Here is a 15,000-nt window from a genome sequence, read left to right as displayed (position 1 = left end):
TAATTTTCATAACAAAAACTTTGCACTTAGACTCTCTTTGAAGAGGACGCAGGCATGAACTCGGAAATGGCCTATTGTTCACATGCGAAAATGAGATTTGCGCAAAGTACGTACGAATCTTGTCATTCAATCTTGGCATTCAATCCAACAACAACCGCAGCTTAGCGAAATATTGAAAGATCCCCCGAGCGTTTCGTACAAAAGGGGCAGATCCTTAAAAGACATACTCATTCGAGCCAAACTCTAAGCTGGCTAAAACATGCCTGTTATCACGAACGCTCTTTATTTTATCCCTATGACTCGTTTTTAATTATTATTAAATTTTTCCCTCAGTCTGGATTTTACCCCCGGTCTGCAGTCTGCGTTTTACACTGACCGGAATTTGAACACGGCAAGTCAACCGTTCACTTGAGCCTCCATTCGGTGAGAGTTATATGCGTATCCAACATTGTTAGAGGAGTTTTTATAACAAATTTGGGACGTGTTCTTCTGACAATGTTACAAGGTGTAGCCGGGGCTTAATACTTCATTGAAACCCGCTGGAGAGGGCCAACTAACGTGAGTTATCCGGTTGATGATGTTTTCAGCTGGATGAAACTTGTAAGCTGAAAGCAGATGACTGACAAACAATTTGTGCGTTTGTTCTCAATATTGATAGCTTCAAAATCGGAATCATTGAGCTTTTAATCCGTTTTTTTTTTTATGAATCACATTGAGTTTCGTTATCTTTCAGGTTTACTGAAGAGGAGTGTGAGGAAATGTTTCACTTAGCAAACGCGGACGACGACGGAAACTTCAATTATGTGGAATTTGTTAAGACAATCAAACATGGCTCCAAGGACGACTGATTCGGAAGATCTTTCACCGAACTTGTCTTTAATGTTTATCCATTGGGTTGTTTAATTTGGATACAATTATATTTTATGTTTGCTATGTTACTATCCATATTAGTTACTTTTGAAATAAAGCTTTATTATCAAGTATTCGATTCGATCAAAAGCTGTGCGAGTTTCACAGTGAAACATTCCCTGCAACGGCCAAAATCGTTGCGAGACAAGTTGCACGAAAAGTAGAACTTAATATATTTTCGGCAACGGCTCGGCTTTTACTTCGTGTAGAAGACACACATGACGTAAAACAATAGAACAAAAATCGTGAAACAATACCTAATCAGAATTCTAAATCCCTAAAGACCCCTAAAGCTTTTGTTACGTCATGTGCGTCTTCTACACGAAGTAAAAGCTAACGGCTCTTGCAACTTCTCCCGCAAATGACGATTTTAGCCGTTGCAGGGTATGTTACACTGTGAAATGTTTCGTGCAATTTGTCCCGCCACAATTTCGCTAAAACATTGCGAGACAAGTTGCACGAAACATATCACAGTGTAAAAGCGCCTTTAGGTTTCCCAACTTTTTGTTTTTTCAGCGTTCCCTGGAATTAATGACCTGCTTAATAAAGGAGTTGTGTCCGTTCGAGTCAATTGGTATGTCCTGCAGAAATTCCTTAAATTTCCCCCCATGAAACCATTTTCCTTCTTTTTCCAGTTTTAAAACGTTGATTTCAGGCAAACCTCTCCACACGTGCACTGCGTAGTTGGTAAAACAGTTTCTTTCCGAAAACTCTCCTTCAATCCTTTTTCATCGCTGAATATCATCACAGGAAAGCATTTTTGCAATCATTCTTAAAATACTGCAACTAAGAAAAGGAACACTCAAAGGCCTAGGAGAAGTTATATTTTAATTGCTTCAGTACAACCTGCTGAAAAAGGAAAACTTCAAACTTGTGGGTATATCATTTCAAGTTGAACTTACCGTTGTTCTTATCCTCACTGGAAAAGCTAAATAATCTTGATGAATTTTCCACAAAGAATATATATATATATATAAGCCTGGAAATTATTGTTTGCTTGCGCCTACAGCTTTTCAGGTATGATGAATAGAAAAACAATTGTCTCCGTTCAACACTAATTTTATCATACACACGTTTTTTCTCTTTGTTTTTTCCATCCTCATGTACGCGAACAAACGAAACCTTAACAATAAACAATATTGGTGCCCATCAGTGAAAAAAAAAAACCTCTTGATGAAACATGACAATTCGTTGCTAGCATACTAATTGCTTTTTGCAGTGTCATGACAATCACTTGTTGTTTTGAAAAAAGGAACTTCGTTGTTAGTTCAATTAAAACACAAATGAAAGAAAACTACAGCTGTACTGAATGATGCTCGCGGTTGGATTCGTCCTGGAAAAACACAGAACTAGAAATCGTTTAAATATGTGAGTTGATTGTCGATGTGTGAATTGGGCAGGTGTGCCTGTTGGAATAATAAGTCGTGATACAAACAAAAGTTTTTTTTTTCGTTAAAATACCGACAGGTGCAGTAGTATGAGTCCTATTCATAATCACTTCAAATGTTTGCTGTTTTCCCTCTCTTATGAAGGCGACTGAAAAATAGCCATCATGCAAGAATGGTAGATATCGGATGATACCAAAACAAGTGAAATGTGAGTAATTTAAATCTGAGTTCATTAAAATCAGAACTTGTTTATTTTATGGCGAATGGTAGCTAGAGTCGACTGAGTCAGTGAGAGCTGTTCTTCACACATTACCAGTTTTAAAGATGATTTTAAAATATGAAACTAAAAAAATAAGGTTAAAAAATCCATTTCAGTGTACTATTTAGAGGAAAGGTGGATGAACGAATAGAAAAAACTTTGTCCAAGCGGAGAATATAAAACGCCATATGGTTACCTATCTTTTCCGAAAACCAAAAAGAAATTGATGGAGGAAGAACTAGGATATGTAATTCGACTAACCATTTTTCTTGTTTGCTGAAATGACCACTTTTTTGCTTCTAACAATCAATAGATCGAAACGCGTGATAGATAACATACAAAAAGCCCCTACCACTTCTCATTTTTAGTCAAAACATGTCAACCGAAACGGATACTTAAGCAATTCAAAGTGTCTCTTTTTCTGTTGATAGCGATTTCGAGGTCTATTGAATCCTTTTTAACCCTGGTCTGTAAAAGATGTGACACGAAATAGCTTTTTATCGGACGCTTAGCGATTCCTTACATAACATACTCGGCCTTGTGGTTTGTTCCGCATTTAACAAACGTTTCAATATGCAAAATCATTAAATTCATCTTTGATTTGCGGTTTCCGAACCTGCAAATTCTTTCCGAATAGAGCCTACTATGTCGGTACCTTTTTCCATCTGATTTGAGGAAATTTGACCAAGAAGTTTATTGCCCGTACCAGCTTACCCCGCCCGTCTGTCTTTTGGGAAAATAGGAACAGCGTTGGATGAGGTCATGGTGACGCAGCAGGGGCGGACACCAAGGAAGGAAGGGTGGAGGAAGGGGGGGGGGGGTGGGGGAGAGGGGTGAATAGGGTGGCTAGCCAACCCCATTTTGGCTCCTTTCTTTTTAAAGTCAATTGCATTTTTCTGGTTGATAAATAAATTAAATTCACGAATTATTTACAATCTTACAATATGCAAGTTCTATTATTTCGAATCTGGATGGCCTCTCTCTTAGCATAGGATGTAACACCCAAGTATCTGATTTCCTCGACTCATACCGCCGAATAACGAAGAAATCTACAGTGTTTATTTGCTACTTTTGTAACAGAGTATTTTTATTTATCTGCTTTTTATTGTATATTTATTTTTGCTGGAACAGATACCGTTTATCCGACATGGATCGTGAACTTTTTATTAATGCAAAACATAAACAAAGTCAAAATGGCAGCCTAAACTATCTGTGCTTTTGTCAGAGTATATACTTCGATTCTTTCAATTAAGCAATTAACCCCCCTTCCCCCCCCCCCCACCCCTTCCTAAAATATTCCTAGATCCGACACTGCGCAGGCGTCATCGGCTGGGGCAAGAGAGAGGATTATAATCCTCTCTTGGCTGGGGCATGAACTCGGAGGAATTAAAAATTGAGAGTGGTTAAGATTGATGTCGCTTTTATTTCCGTAAAATTAATTTAAAGTGCCCCTGTGATAAAAAAAACCACTTCCTTTTTTCCTTCAGATTTTGAAAGTGTGTTTGCTTAACACCTGACTGGCAAAATTTTGAGCTTTGATTTTTATCCAAAGGCCGTTTACTTTGAGTGTAAGTTTTGGATTTCAAGGACCGCCATTACTCACGTTCAAAACTGACCGATTGGACCTCAGACGGTTTGATCCAGGGAAAAGTGACGTCAGAGGCTCACTAGCTTAAAATTTCAGCGTGTGAACGCAGCTTATTATATATGCAAAGCGTGAGTTTAAAAGTCTGAAAGCCCAAAACCCTCGTGCTGCATATTAATTCTGCGGCGTACACACGTATTGCATTCTTAAACTAGTGAGCCTTTGACGTCATTTTCTCCTCCATCCAGCTCTCTCAAGAACAGAATGTTAGTAATGGCGGACCATTAAATAGGAAAATTACAGTTAAAATAAAGAGGTGTCTTTTTGAAATCAAGGCTTAAAACGTGGGTCACTTAGTGTTTTGTTGACATAGTTTTGAAATCTAAAGAAAAATATGAATTGATTTTTTGGTCACAGGGGCACTTTAACTGGTCGTGCATTCGATATGAGTTTAAATCGATGTTATGGGATCCTGAGACTACGCATTTGTTATATTTCCGGACCGTTTACAGTGTAAATAGGCAATTCAGTACTGAAATATATTTACTTTTGACCAAGAGAGATTCGTCTATGCGCATGATGGTTGGCTGGTTGCTAAATACAATTTAGCTTAGAACTGTCAGTGATAAAATCGATCTTAAATCTGGCCAAAACAATTGCTGTTGTTGCGAAACGTTGCTGGTTAAGTCTTAAATACACCCTATCAGAAGAGGTTCCTGAACAAGAAGGAAATTTGTGGAATATTTGTATTGACACGTTCCGAAGACAGTTTCAAACGGAAGGTAACAAATCATTCAGTTTTATTCATGCCTACAGTAGATATATACTGGTACTTTCTGCAAGTAGAAAACTTAGAAAACCGTTCAGGTTTTCGACGTGATTTTTAACTGTTCTTTGCAGGAAATCTCTGTAACAAATGACTTTATTTGTTCGGTTAATAGCTCACTTAAAGACCGACATTCGGTTTGAAGAAAAATATATATCCCGGCATACACAAGCTGGAATACAATGATAAGTTTGCATTTAGACGGATGTAAAAAAATTATTGCGAGATACTTTTTTCTCACAGTGAATAATGCATAATCTAGACAGTGACAGCATGCCGCCAATCTTTGAGAACCGCATTCAGCTGCATTCTGTGAGCTGTAAAAAAGCTAAATTGTGCTTATCGATTATTAAAGTTTCTCTTTAACCGGACGCGACGCGTCCATAAATACTAATATTTCGTACTCAGTTTTCAGAGCCGAAGTCCATGCCAATTTGATTGTATCCTTTTTGTATTCGACAAAAATATTGCAACCCACTAGCCGAAGCCTACAAAATATCGCTGTGTTGCAATGAACAAGTGATATATATCACTTTCTTTACAGTATGACGCTGATTGATCTGAAAAAGAAAAAAAAAACACAACTGTTGGCCATCATTTCAGATGGGGGCCAGTAATAATTTTCGAGCGACATTGACATTGCAGAACTTTAGTGAAAACGGGATTTTCATGCTTGATCGTTTTAGTTCAAATTACCAAAGAGAATCGCGCTTATAAACTGTACGTATTTCACAGGCGGAACATGACTGTCTAGTCCTTTATTTCAAAAATTTGGACGGAATACGCGATCATCACAGTCTGAATAATCGTTTTAACTATGCTGCCATTTTATGATAACTCTTATGTCCCTTTCATAATGATCTTCAGAATAATTTTTGATGACCGGATAAAGCGACTTCGAATGGAGCTTAATTCGTGTAAAAGATTAAGAAGCTGTCAGAGATCCTGATCAGATGCATTGTAAGACGGTGAGAGTGGATTCTCAGTTAATCAGGGAACTTATGTTGTGCCATACTTAATGTAAACTTAGTTGATTGAACCTTCGTCAAAATTCACGAAAGGGCTTTGGAAATGGCGATAAAAAATTTCGCTTGGGGCCGCATGTTTTTTTAGAGGGTTTGGAGTCCTCTTTATTTTTATCACGAAAATCGCGATTCCAGGCATCCCAGAAATTTCCCCGAAAATCACTAAATGTGAACGTGGTAAAAATGCCCTCTAAGCACTTACTGGGAGTTACTGCCACCGAAAAATGTTTTAAGTCGCCATCAAAGTTATTTGCTTTGTTTCTTTTAAATACATGCGATTCTCTTTCAGTCTACATGCACTTCCTGTCGCCTTAATTGCGCTGTTAGTCAGCTTTCCGCGTTGATGTACGTAATGCGCCCTGATGTTCGTCAAACCGGTTTACCACGTATCTGTCGTAAGCCGGTCTCCACCCGCTTTGGCAACATTAAATAGATCTAGCGTAGTGTTTACGTGAGACGGAAAGGTTACACTGCACGAAGAAAATTCTCTCCCTCCAACTTTTTCTCACTTTTCTTAATTTAATAGAGGTTGCTTGATATTCAAGTCTGTACCCAACAAGTAAAGAAAAAGCTGAAATCAAAGAAGTTTTTCTTATTCAACTTTTTTCATAATTACGCAACTTTTAGCACCATGGTTGCTGTTTGCTGTAAACGAGTTGACAAGGGGCAAATCTTAACAGCCTGAGAAATCGCTTATTTTGACTAAAAAAAATACCTTTTTTTTGTTGTCGTTATGAAAATTTCAGCTTGGCGCTTACCGTTTGCCGTAAATGCCATGATGCTAAACACCTCTTTTGTCGGCACGTTTATGGCTTTTTCTACTCGCCCTACATCCATTACTCGTCAGTACGCCCTCAAATCCCTCCCAATAAAACGCGAAATTCTAGCTAGTAAGTTTGTCGGTGAGGCGAGTAAATGACAACATAATGTAAATAACAATAATACACAACTGTACTAGGATGCGAAAATCTCGAGTTTCCCCTCCATCGTTAGCTACTGGACAAATTCCGAAAACTTGACACTAGAACTAGAGCTAAAGATTTATGTTTAGAAATAGAAACTCGGTGCCTGAAATATTCACGAATGTGAGGCCACAACAGTAACCACACATTAATCGTCCAAAGACAAAATTTGACCAGACACATTGATTAAAGAAACCTCTTCACAACACAAACAAAGGCTTCTTTGTTTTAACGAAAAGTCTAGAGAATTACAGTGCTATCATTTATAAAACCAAAAATTCTATCAGTATTTAGTATAATAAGAAATAAAAATATTTACTTTTACGTACTGATTATTAAGTAAGCCCCTATTTCTCTAATTCCAGGCCTCATTCATTAATTCAATTTATATCAACCTACGATCGGTACAATATGACTACCTAATGGCTTTAAATTTGTTTTTATCGTAGATAGCTGACGCACTGAGTCATCTGCCGTTATCACCTAAGACGCAATTTTGGTTAGCCATCTCTCAAAGTTCGACATAAATGAGATCAGGTAAAACAATAGGGAAAAAATCCCTTTTCTCAAAAGCTTAACGTAATCTGCACAATAAAAGTAACTTTTAGGTCACCACAAATTCATAAGGAAATATCTAACGCCCATCAAAACTGAAAAAGACACTTGAATACACATAATACTGTTGGTACACACAGAGAGATCTCCATGCTTCCTTCTCCGGGCCGGTCACTTTACTGACTGTAGGACCAACTGGTTAGCATTACAGTTTAGTTGTTTTTCTCCAGGCTACATTTTACAATAACCGCTTTAACCCATTCACTTCCAAGGCCCCCACGGACGCCCCCTAGATGACGAGTAAAATTGTCTGGCGTTAGGCACCAACACTCCAAGGAGCCAATGGATTAAAATATAGGAACTTTAAACTCTTTTTCATTCGTTAGGGACTGTTTTTCGCATATATTCTAATTCACTTGCCTATTATTACAGGTCTCATTGATTCATAACTGATTCGCGTCAAGTTAATAAGGCTACATGACACTAAATACGTCTGTTGTGACAAACTCCACCACGAACAATGCTGCCAACAGCACGGAATCAGTGACAGTAACAGAGAAACAAGAATCATTTAACTTTGCCTTGCAATTTGTCTCTACCTTTCTACTCATCATCATTATCATTCTTGCTCTTCTTGGCAACGCTCTCGTCATACGAGCATTTGTTGCCTTTCGAAAGCTACGAAATTTGACCAACTATTTTGTCATTTCACTGGCTGTGACGGATATTCTAGTGGCTGTGTTTTCTATGCCAGTGTGGGTGGCATATCTGTTAACAGGTACTTTATTTTTGTTGTTTTTTATTTATAACAGCTATTTCCATCTACTAGAAACAAAACCCCTTTATTATCCAACTGTATTAGTTATTGTACAAAGAAAGCACGAAACGAGTTCAAATATTCCATGATATTGTACAGTTTGTTATTTATACGCTTGTGCGTATATCCAAAAGTTACTCCCCCCCCCCCCCAGTTTATGCCACTGGCACAAAATTTTACCCCCCTACCCTCCCCCTCCAGAGAATGTTAAGCTCTGATTGTGAAATAGCGTTTAACACGTTTTGTGGATCGATAGACGTTTACGTGTTGCTTTTTATTCTAAGGGCCTGATTAGATGGTGAATTTCAGCCCGGGTTCTGAAAGAAACCTCTTAAAATGAAAGTGGCGGTTATATGGAGAAGGTTTCAGCCCAGGCTGAAATGATCCTGGCCCGGAAAACTGGGCTAGGATTTTCAGCCCGGCCAGAAGGGCTGAAAACTCCGCAAAAAGTCCATGTAATCGAAATGAAATTTCAGCCCGGGCTGAAAAAGGAACGCAAGCATACGCGTGAATTGTGTTTTTGCATCTCCGTAATTTTCTCTCGCAAATTTGCCTTTTTCGCCCGGGCTCAAATTCATCATGTAATCGCAACAAAATTTCAGCCCGGACGGAGGGCGGAGCGAAATTTCAGCCCGGGCTGAAACTTGCCATGTAATCGGGCCCTAATTTGTGTAATAAATTTGCTTCTAGAACTTAATGCTAGTGATTGATGTATAGCAATATTTCCTTGAATTGTTTTTTATCACGCTCTTTATGTGTTTTGATAGCTTTTCCTTTGGCGTCGACAAGTATTCATCTTGGTGCTCGTCTTGCTTCAAGAACGTTGCGAGCCTTGAAGTTTTTTTCGAGAAGATTTTCCCTTTACATTTTCTTCTGTTTCGACTCTTTCCTCGTCGAAAATTGCACCCAGTTAATTATATACACCGGTATCGAAATTTGGAAACTCGCCAATGTCCATGTTGTGTAAATTTGCAATTCTTATACGAGAACAAATTTTGACAATTTCTCCGACATGGTGGGGATTGCTGAGCGTTGCGTTACATATTACATCATTTTCACTGTCAATACTCTTGTTGACAAGGGCTCTTGACCAGTGAGCGCGCGAGAATCTCTGCAGTTATTGTAAAGACCAAAATCGAGTTCAGTGCTCGTTATCCTCGGCATAAAAAGCACTACAATATTGAAGTACGTAAGATAAAAGTACTTCAGCATTTAGCAATATACCGGTATTTAGTAGTATCAAATTGCATGCTCAAACAGATTAATAAGTTACATGTTGTGACCTTTAAGTAACGCTACATCTTGGCTTCGAAACTGAGACCCAGTTTATCGGTACTTTTAGGGAATAGTGTTCTCAAAACAAAGCTCAATTTAATAAATCTGCAAAACGGCAACAAACGGATTCTAAAAGTTTACCTCCCTCAATTCTACTGCATTAAAAAAAAACACCCCCCCCCCATTTCCCTTGGTTTTGAAAATTTTACCGAAGCCCCCCCCCCCCCGGCCACTAGCCATAAATAACGAACAGTCCCTTAGTTGCTGACGTTGCCCCGTACGCACAAAGCTGTCACACATTCTCGTTTGTTTACAATTCATTTGCTAAAAATTCAGCGCAAAAAAGTTGGATAATAAATAGCTTATTAGATGTTTTGGTGTGTAGTATCGTTAAGTATTTCTACTCGTTGTTTGTATTTGACTCGCCTGAGCGGGCTCGTCAAAATACAGCACAACTCGTAATAAACAGAGGATATTACATGGTCGCGAGGGGATACGAATTTTATCTTCGAATGCTGAAAGTATCTTTCACGAGCGAGAGATACTTTCAGCACGAGTTCATTATATAGATATTGATGAAATGCGTAGATTTAAAACAACTTGCTTTACTCATTTTCGAAATGATGAAATAGTGGTCACCAACCGCTCAAACACGCATGTTGTGTAACATAAAACAAGATATGGAAGTTATGAAAAACAAATCATGATAATGTAAAATTTTGCAATAAAAAATGTTAATGTAGTGGAGAAGAATTATGTTAAAGCACAAAAGTATCTTACAATGAAGAGACAGCTCGCGTTTTATTGGCTAATCGTGTTCGTTACCATGACGACACCCATATTCTCACATGTGAAAGATAAAAATGATATTTTCACTGCTCGCGGTGAAGATATGATTTTTTAGTAACAGGAGAAATGCTGGTATTTCAAAAACCACAGGATACCCAGTTTTTCTATTTAAAATTACACCTAAAATGCCCAGAGAAGACATCTGACTTCAAAAATAGTGTAATAATTTACTCAGGATGTCACAGTTGACATACATACAGATATCGCTGATAAGAAAGACCTCAGAAGGTCTCCGACGCCATTCTCCACATCTTCAAAAGCAGGCGAGAATCGATACTGTTCTCGATCATGGTCACACGCAAAACATTGCCCAATTTGGAAATATAGTAATCGTCATTATCGACTCCTGCTTGGCAGGTATCTGGGTTCATTGATGTTTGCAACATGGCCGCTGTGTGAAATGAGTTAATCAGTACATTAATTAATTGTGCAAATCGTTAGGGGTAGGGTTAGGTATCGCGCTAGGCAGCAAACGAGCGGAGCGCATTGAACCAAGATGCAGTTTTCTCAGATATTTGTCAGGAAAAAAGGAATAACCAGTTTTATGAATGATTTGTCCCTGAAAATAAAAAACAAACAACAACAACAGAAGCACATGGAATTCCCCGCAAATATCCCGTATTATTATGCCTTATAATTAAGAAAATGTAAAGAGTAAGAATAATGCTAACTTGTCTTTTGTTTGTCTTCGTTACTACAGGACCACAATGGAAATTTTCCTCCTGGCTTCTAAAGATCTGGCAATCTATGGATATATTTTGCGGTGTAGCGTCCATTTCTCATCTTTTTCTCATCAGCATCGAGCGCTATATTTGCATTTCGAGTCCCCTAACTTATCATTCCATTATAACCATACAAAAAACGGGCGTGGCCATTTCAGCAGCTTGGCTCTTCGCATTGACCATGGTGGTCATAAAATTAGTAATTAGCAGGGAAGCTACTCGAGCTTACCAATTAGTAGCATTCTCGCTTTGTTTCGTTGGACCTGTGTTGGGAACGAGCTTTGCGTACCTAATGATTTTCAGAGTCTCTCGCACGCAAGCCAAGAAAATGGTCATCCAAATTGGAGAGAGAACGAAAAAGTTTTGCCTGCCTAAGGAAATGAAGGCGGCAAAGACGCTTGGTGTTGTGATTGGCGCATTCCTGCTTTGCTGGTTTCCCTTTTTCTTTCTCAACATTTTCATTGCTTTGTGCAGGTGAGTTCAAAATTTGAATCCCGGTCAAGGATGAAGCCCTCAGGCAACCTTAGTTCCCAGGGTCTCTTTGTCGTTGTCGTTGAGACCCTGGGAACGAGGAGGTCTCTCAGGGAATATAAAAAAAAAGGAAATAAGAAATCATGGTTTAATTTGAACTAAGAAACTTGGGAAATAAAGAAAAACACCTCAGGATACAACCAGGAAATGTAGAACGTAACCAAACAGCGAGGAACAGATTTCGAACAGCATCGGCAACAAACAAAAGAACAAAATCAAATTCATAAAAAGAATTAAAACGATGATCACCCACTAAGTTGACTCCCTGAGTCGAGGAAGTATTTTGACTTAAGGGCAACGGAAATTGAGTGTTTTGATGACGTCATGGCGTACTTGTTGGCATAACGACGTCACGTATTGATTTTGAAGTGTCAAGCAGAGCCTTCTCGGTCACAAATGACAACCAATAATAAACTACTCCTATGCCCTTGTGCTAATTACCCCCAACAGCTTCGTTAGCACAGACAAAATACCATGGAATTTCCGTTCGTGACGAGGCTTCTTAACCTATATAGTGTTAAGAAAAAAGAGTTATCCATTGGACGCCATTTATGAATGAGCATTGGTCCCAGGTTTGGCATATTTGAATAAAACAAACAAACAATGATTGTAAGAAGAGATATCTTTCTTACAGCGGGTCTGAACAAAAACGTTTCCTGACTATTCCACGAGGTTCAAAACAATTACTAAAGCCAAATGAAAGAGAAAAATCGAGGTTAACATTCTTGTTAGTTACCAAAACAACGCACAACACAAACATACATAAATACATACATACTTGATGTGGACCTGCTATTATGAAGTACATACTAAGTTTGAAATCACATAACTATAACTAATTTTACAATGCCTGCAAAAATTCTCGGGCGCTCACTGGCTAATTGCGGACAGACACATAAATTTATAATTTATGCGATAATGACGCGATATTGCTGGCGTCAGGTTGAAGTTTCTCGCATTTTTGTCTCGCTTTCTTCTCGTGTTTTGACTTAATTTTGACCCCTCTGCCTTTTTGTTATTGTAAAAAACAAAGTGACGTCAGTTTTTCATCCGTCTGTCCTGCTATTGATCACGAATTTCGTCATAACAAAGTAGTCTGCGGATCCACGAGGCGAGCTACTTTGACAATATTATGACGCAATTCATGATCAATAACAAGACAGACGCATGAAAAGCTGACATCAATTTGTTAATTTTAAATGATAAATAAAGTAACCAGAAAAGAAGTAATTAGGTAACATACAGAGCCGGATCTAGGGGTGGAGATGCGTTGGGTGTGCATTGGGTGTGCATTGGGTGTGCATTGGGCGTGCCCCTCCCCCGAGATAATCTGCAGCTTTCTAAAATAAGTAGTATTCTGCAAATAAAAAAAAATTAACACCAATCAGTTAAGTCATTTCTTAGGGGTGCACCCCCTTCTAAGAAAAATCCAGGATATGTCCCTGACATAGAAGGTACAATATTTACAATTAGTACATAAAATAATACATCAATATATCAAAAATATAGGAATTCATCGGTGTTATTGTTTGTTGCCATGGGGTTGGAACCAAATGAAATTTGGTCTATTGACTTGGTTCGCTCTGAATGATGAATAAGTTGGCATGGCTTTAAACTCCGTTGCTAAGAAGTCCCAGATGATACTTGCACGAGAAGAAGTCATGAAGTGCTTTAGATTTAGAATTTTTAAATTTAAAGTTGTCCCTTAAATTATAATTAGTTCTATGTTTTGAAAACAAGTTGGTGATACTGTCAAGTATCAAATCATAGTAAGCCTGATAAGCAATGCAAGCATGTATTTTCTTACGCATATAAAGTAGAAAGTTTTATTTGGTTTTACAAGTACTTCATGTTTAGGGATAGATGGACTTACGTTGTAAATCAGTCTAGCGGCACAGATGTGTGAATCTTCAAGTTCAGAGAATAATGTCGAGAATCCGTAAAGAGAAATACAGTAGGTGGCACTTGCTGGCACCAACAACAGTAAACAATAACAAGAAACAGCAACAACAACGAGATTTAACAGATGAAGGCCACTGAGTTGCTTTTATTTTTATTGAATTTCAGCACATGTACAGTAGGTGTCGAAGCAGTCCTGGTTGCCAAGGGACTTCACTTCTTCAACTCGGTTCTAAATCCCATTATCTACAGTCTGATGAACAAGCAATTCAAGGCTGCCTTTAAACATCTCTTTCAGTGGTCCCTTTACAGCCTCAACGACAGAAGAACTCACATAAGATCTTCAAACCTTGGAAGAAAAGGCAGTTTGATCTCGTCGCGTTTGTCTTCTTTAAAAGGAAGATCCGGAAAAGACAAGTCCAACTGCACTGCAAATAATCTGTGCTCTTCTCCGGTATAACGCCAGCTTTAGGCAGATCCGACATTAGAGGAAAACTAGCCTACGTACACTGAGTATTCTAGATTACAGAATCCAGGAGAAAACTCTGTGACCCTAGGCTTTGGAATCCGGAATTCTAACTAGATATTTTGTCTGCAATCCGGCCATCATTAAAATACCGAATCTAGAGAGTCAAGAATTTGCCGTGCTATATGAAGTGCATAAATGAAATTTCACCAAAATCCATATGAAATTAGGAGCACTTTTTTTCTGGGCGAGGAGCGATAGGAATCAGCTTATTCATCACTTGCTTCTGAGGTGTCGTGTAGCGTAAGATATCTGGAAGAGGAAGGACATTGACACGTTCCAATTGATGTTCTTCATTTGCGTTTTTGCCGCTACTGCAGACAATTATTTGCTTTCGCGATTCCTCTTGCACTGTAATGGGTATTTGCCGTACTTCCAAAACAATAGGCGACCCTGCTGCAGAATCTTTCGGCTGTCGCTGCTGAATTTCAATGATTGTACCAACGAATTTGGGGTCATGTCGCGAAGTCGGAGGTTCATTCGCGACAAAGTTGGCCAAAAGATCAGATTTAAACGACTGCTTTTTTAAACACTCTGAAAGATACTCGACTTGGCTGGATTCATATGCCTTGACTGACTCCTCTTTCAAGCTCGAGGTACCCGATAATATAGACTGAGAAGTGGCCTTTAGGCTTTGCTTGGTAAGGTTTTCTTTGATTCCCGCATTTCTGCTCATTTCTGTCATCAGCTTATCGAGAGTGGTTCTACCCACTGGACCAGGCAAGTACCAAACCATGTCTCGACTGTTAAAGTTCTGCCTTCTCTTGTCTTTAGGTCTTTGAAAAAGTAAATCGGAAGTAGAATTTAAATGAGATAAATAATTTTTGATGGTCATCACCGGACATCTTGAGGAACCAACAACAGGAAACATA

The 15,000-nt window shown here is 38.6% G+C and overlaps 3 protein-coding genes across 3 annotated transcripts in view; 2 read left to right on the top strand and 1 right to left on the bottom strand.

The window, feature by feature from the left end:
• LOC138008555 (myosin regulatory light polypeptide 9-like) overlaps positions 1-983 on the top strand; it is an 8,684-nt gene extending 7,701 nt beyond the window's left edge. The window contains exon 2 of the mRNA XM_068855876.1: positions 734-983. Within this exon, the coding sequence (XP_068711977.1) occupies positions 734-848 (115 nt within the window). The 3' untranslated portion in view covers positions 849-983. The remainder of the gene's footprint in view (positions 1-733) is intronic.
• A 1,428-nt stretch (positions 984-2,411) lies between these two features.
• Positions 2,412-15,000, top strand: part of LOC138004960 (uncharacterized) — a 24,885-nt gene continuing 12,296 nt past the window's right edge. Inside the window, exons 1-5 of the mRNA XM_068851253.1 lie at positions 2,412-2,505; positions 7,404-7,491; positions 7,942-8,287; positions 11,151-11,646; positions 13,771-14,056. Of these exons, the coding sequence (XP_068707354.1) occupies positions 7,987-8,287; positions 11,151-11,646; positions 13,771-14,056 (1,083 nt within the window). The 5' untranslated portion in view covers positions 2,412-2,505; positions 7,404-7,491; positions 7,942-7,986. The remainder of the gene's footprint in view (positions 2,506-7,403; positions 7,492-7,941; positions 8,288-11,150; positions 11,647-13,770; positions 14,057-15,000) is intronic.
• The window catches only part of LOC138006376 (uncharacterized protein KIAA1958 homolog), a 6,326-nt gene continuing 5,047 nt past the window's right edge, over positions 13,722-15,000 (bottom strand). Inside the window, exon 2 of the mRNA XM_068852656.1 lies at positions 13,722-15,000. This exon is cut by the window's right edge and continues 580 nt beyond it. Within this exon, the coding sequence (XP_068708757.1) occupies positions 14,295-15,000 (706 nt within the window). The 3' untranslated portion in view covers positions 13,722-14,294.

Source organism: Montipora foliosa, chromosome 6, assembly GCF_036669935.1.
Source record: "Montipora foliosa isolate CH-2021 chromosome 6, ASM3666993v2, whole genome shotgun sequence".
In the NCBI taxonomy this organism is placed as follows: domain Eukaryota; kingdom Metazoa; phylum Cnidaria; class Anthozoa; order Scleractinia; family Acroporidae; genus Montipora; species Montipora foliosa.
This window is presented reverse-complemented; position numbering and strand designations above follow the sequence as displayed.